A 4,777-nucleotide genomic window follows, 5' to 3' on the forward strand; every position below is an offset into this window, starting at 1 on the left:
TATATATATATATATATATATATATATATATATATATATATATATATATATTTGTATCTATATAAAAAGACTCAAAGGAGCATATCCAACAAATCTCGGCCATGAAACCAAGTCAATCCAACGATTCAGGTTGCTCCAATGATGAGCACTGAACATGTTTAGCATGCAGTTAATATCATACCAAGATGTTGGACCATGGTTGTTCGCGTACTGCGTCATGGGCCTGAGCCCAGACCCATCTATCCGACGGCCTATATAAAAACGCGATGGCCAGTGGCATGACCTAGTTCAGTTCACTCACTCCCTCTTGCACAACCCTAGCCGTTATCTATTGTTCCTCTCTCTGTGCTGCTTCCGGCGATCCCATCCCGACGACCGCATGCACGGTTGGTCGGAAGAGCATGTGCCTCCATAACCCTGTTGTTCGAGATCCTGCTTGGAAGAACGGCAATAAGGTTTTTGGGAGGGTCTCGACGTGACTGCTCCCGATCCGTCTCCGTCCGCCTCTGCTTCCACTACTTCCCCTGCATTGATTCCATGGCTGACAACGAAGCCGACAAGAAGAAGGCCTCGACCGATGTCGAGGCTGCCGCTGCCGCCGTCGTGTTGGCCTGGCCAGCCGGAGGGTATGACTCGTTCATCCTCTATTTACTCGTTCAAGTGTTGATCGTATATATGTTGTTCATAGATGTATCAGTTCTATGTACTATACGTGCTCACATGGCTACGTATCGGTATGAGATGCATATCATATTTTTCATGCTTACCATTTACTCGTGGACTAGATTAGTCCAATCTGGTATTGCCAACAGTAATGAGGTAGCTCATGTGCTGGCACAGAATGGCGTCTTGATCCATTAAATTGGTGGTTGGACTCACCTCCCGCTTTTATATTTGAACTATTAGCGGACAATGTAAGCGTTGTTTAAATTTTAATGAGCTAGCCATGCTGGCCTTCAAAAAAAAAAAGACATCCGGCCCCTTTCTTGCCGGCATCGGCAGTTCCCGCCGGCTGCTGGTGCTCACCCACCCGCGCGCGATTCCTCTGCCAGCTTGCACGGTTTCACTACCTCGCTGTCCGGTGTGATTCTTGATGGTGATCCTTTCGACGACTCTGTCTCGCGCAAGCACCTTTCATCGATGTTGGCTGCTGCTCGTCGCTGCTCCTTGTCGGCATCTCATTCTTACCTGATTGATTCTTGAGACGTCAAGAAAGTCAAGAATCGATGCAGCCAAAAGCAACTATTCTACGTAGAAGCGGTCACTAGTCAGAAAAGGCGGCATTGAATAGCAGATTGACAGGGAACATAACTTTTTCTCCTCTTTTTTCGGAAATTGACAGGAAACCTAACTTGACCAGTCTTCATCCAGCTCCACGAAGAGTGAGGTTGCTAGTACTACTTCCCATCTTGTTGATCGTACCATCCTCGATCTGCAAGCCCAAGCTGAGAGTCATGGCAAATTCGCACCTTACTCACAATACCATCATCGTCCACAAGCTATCTCTAGTCCTCCTCATTTGCTCCATCCCCGGGTACAACTGTGAAGCTATGGGCAGGAAGGCTGAAATGGCAACACTTCTGAGCCTCGAGAGACACTGGGGCAAACAGACCACCATCAGCTGGAGCTCCATGAACACAGGCCAGTGTAATTGGGATGGAGCCATTTGTAATTTGGATGGCCTTGTTACAGGTATTTCACTCGGAGGCTACAAACTTGACAAGCCAATTCCCTCAGAAATTTGCTCGCTCAAGAATCTTACACACATCGACCTGTCGCACAACAACATTCCAGGTTCTTTCCCTGTGGTACTTTTCAGTTGCTCAAGCCTTGAGCATCTGGACCTCTCGTACAATTCTTTTGTTGGTAGTCTCCCATTAAATCTCCATCTACTGTCGGAAAAGATTTCCTACCTTAACCTTGAATCGAATAGTTTATCCAGTAGTATTCCAAGTTCAGTCTACCAGCTTTCATCCCTACAAGTTCTGAAACTGTCTTTCAATACCTTTGCTTCACACAGAATCAGTCCACACTTTGAAAATTTGACAAACCTACAAGAGTTGTCAATGCGTAATATGAATATAGTTGGTGAAATTCCAGACACTATGTTCAAGCTGACCCAACTTAGAATCTTAGATTTGTCTTGTAACACGCTCAATGGAACAATACCTACTGGGATTTGGAGAATGCGGAATCTAGAGTTTCTTCATCTACAAAGTAACTCTCTCTCCGGTCGCATACCAGATGATTCCCGTAGGCTCCTGAATCTGTCCCAACTTACAACCTTAGATTTGTCTTCTAACAAACTCAATGGGACAATACCTAGTGTGATTTGGAGAATGCAGAATCTGGACTCCCTCGATCTACACAATAACTGTCTCTCCGGTCGCATACCAGATGATTCCCGTAGGCTCCACAATCTGTCCCAACTTACAACCTTAGATTTGTCTTCTAACACACTAAATGGGACAATACCCAGTGGGCTTTGGCGAATGCAGAATATGGAGTCGCTTGATCTGCACAATAACTCTCTAACCGGTCGCATACCATATGATTTCTGTAAGCTCAAGAAACTGTCCTGGTTTTTATTGAACAACAATCTTCTATCCGGCCCACTACCAGAAAACGTTACACGGTTACAATTAACCTCCATCTTCCGCCTCAATTTCTCTAGCAACCAACTGACGGGCAAGATTCCATCTCCTTTCGAGATGAGAGACTTTCAATGGAGCTTTCTTTCCAATCCCGGCTTATGTTCCTCCAACCACTTTGGAAACCTACCTGCGTGCACCAGATTGCACTTGAAGATGTATGTAGTCCTCCTCATGGCCTTTGGTTCAACCATTCTCATATGCACAGGGCTGATTGGTTTTACTAAGATCAAGGCATTTTTCTGTAAGAAAAAAGATGACGCCCCGTCTCCACGGTGGAAGCTGACGGCCTTCCAAGCTATTGATTATGACATTCAAGGCATCATTTGCAGCCTCATTGATGCAAACCTTGTCGGCAGCGGTGGTTCAGGAAAGGTGTATAAGATCTGCCTTGGTGATGAAAACAGTGAGGTTATAGCTGTCAAGCAAATATGGAGTAGCAGCGGACGGGAACATGATGTGCTGGAAAAGCAGTTTCAAGCTGAAATTGAGATTCTTGGATCCATCCGACATGCCAATATTGTAAAGTTGCTTGGCTACATTTCAAGCTCTGAATCAAAGCTCCTCATATACGAATACATGGAGAACGGTAGCCTGTATGAATGGTTGCATCAGAAAGATGATCCGACTAGTAGTACAACTAGACAGTTGTTGAACTGGCCGACAAGGATGTCAATAGCAATCGATGCAGCAAGGGGGCTGTGTTACATGCACCATGGTTGCTCTCCTGCTATAGCACACCGTGATGTGAAGTCCAGCAACATCCTACTGGATCTTCAGTTCAGAGCAAAGGTTGCGGACTTTGGCCTAGCTCGCGCATTGCTTAAAGCTGGTGAGCCAGAGTCGGCCTCGGCGGTGGTTGGGTCCTTCGGATACATAGCTCCAGGTAAGAACTTAGTGCTAACTTTGGTTATTTTGAACTCGGGTAATATAACTGTGTGACAAGTGACTTGCACTTTTTCTAGAGTTTGGAAGCTCGAGAAAGATGAATGAGAAAGTTGATGTGTACAGCTTTGGGGTGGTTCTCTTGGAGCTGGTAACAGGGAGGTATGCAAATGGTGGGGGCGGGTACGAGAATTTGGCGCAATGGGCATGGAGGCAATTTCATCAAGATGAGGACATCCATTTGACAAATCTGATAGATCCAGATGTTCGAGATCCAGCCTACTCGCATGAGGTACAACTGGTGTTGAAGCTAGGGCTAATTTGCACGGGCACAAACCCATCTTCAAGGCCGTCGATGAAGCAGGTTCTGCAGGTCCTACAACGCTGAAAAACACTACACGATGCAGTTCGTAAGCCATCTGATGTTCTGAACCAGAAGGTCGTCAAAAGTTGCAAAGAGACACGCACTGCGGTTTTATTCTTACTAAAGCTAGTTTGTCTAAATGAAACTGGAAGGGCGACACCGGCTGTAGTTTTATTACGAGTAAGAGAAAATGATTGAGCATCTGTTTTTAGAATGTGCAATGGCAGCATGTTTTGTGGCTGTTGATCCTTTTTACTTTGGGATTCAGTTTAAAGTCAAGGACTGAACAGAGTATCGGAATAAACACCTGGTACTGCAAGTCCTGCAACGCTGAAAAACACTACATGATGCAGTTCCTAAGCCATCTGAACCAGGAGGTCGCCAAAAGTTTCAGAGACATGCCGTGCTGTTATTCTTACTAAATATAATTTGTCCAATGAAATTGGAAGGGCGACGACACACGCAGTAGTTTTTATTATGGGCACACGCTGTAGTTTTTATTATGAGCAAGAGAAGATGCAGCAACTGTTTTTTATGAATGTGCAATGTCAGCATGTTGTCTGGCTGGCTGTTGATCCTGCTTACTATGAGGTTCAGTTTAAAGTCAAGGACTAAACAGAGTATCTGGTGATGCAGTCTTCCTTTAAACCTCAGAGATCCTACACAAGTGTTGTAGATGCGAGATCCTGCTGACACAATATAACTCTTCAAAAAAGAGGTACACAGAGCAGCACTGCAGTTTTTTTTATTAGCGCTGGTTTCCTTCCTAGCAACAATGTAAGAAGATCTGAAGATGTAAACCACTTTTGGAGGCTAGGCTTTGGTAGAGTATGAGCAAAAGAGATTATCTGGTACAATGTGTCCATGAAGTCAACAT

General features: G+C 45.0%; 1 protein-coding gene across 1 annotated transcript; it reads left to right on the forward strand.

Annotated features, from left to right (window-relative positions):
* The first annotated feature begins 537 nt into the window (after window positions 1–537).
* Window positions 538–3,924, forward strand: LOC123084212 (receptor-like protein kinase HSL1). The gene is made up of 4 exons (XM_044505935.1): window positions 538–626; window positions 1,343–2,635; window positions 2,732–3,537; window positions 3,617–3,924. The coding sequence occupies exons 1-4, from the start codon at window positions 538–540 to the stop codon at window positions 3,922–3,924; spliced, it is 2,496 nt and encodes an 831-aa protein (XP_044361870.1).
* Window positions 3,925–4,777: the final 853 nt, after the last annotated feature.

The sequence above is a fragment of the Triticum aestivum genome, chromosome 4A (genome assembly GCF_018294505.1).
Source record: "Triticum aestivum cultivar Chinese Spring chromosome 4A, IWGSC CS RefSeq v2.1, whole genome shotgun sequence".
NCBI classification, from domain to species: domain Eukaryota; kingdom Viridiplantae; phylum Streptophyta; class Magnoliopsida; order Poales; family Poaceae; genus Triticum; species Triticum aestivum.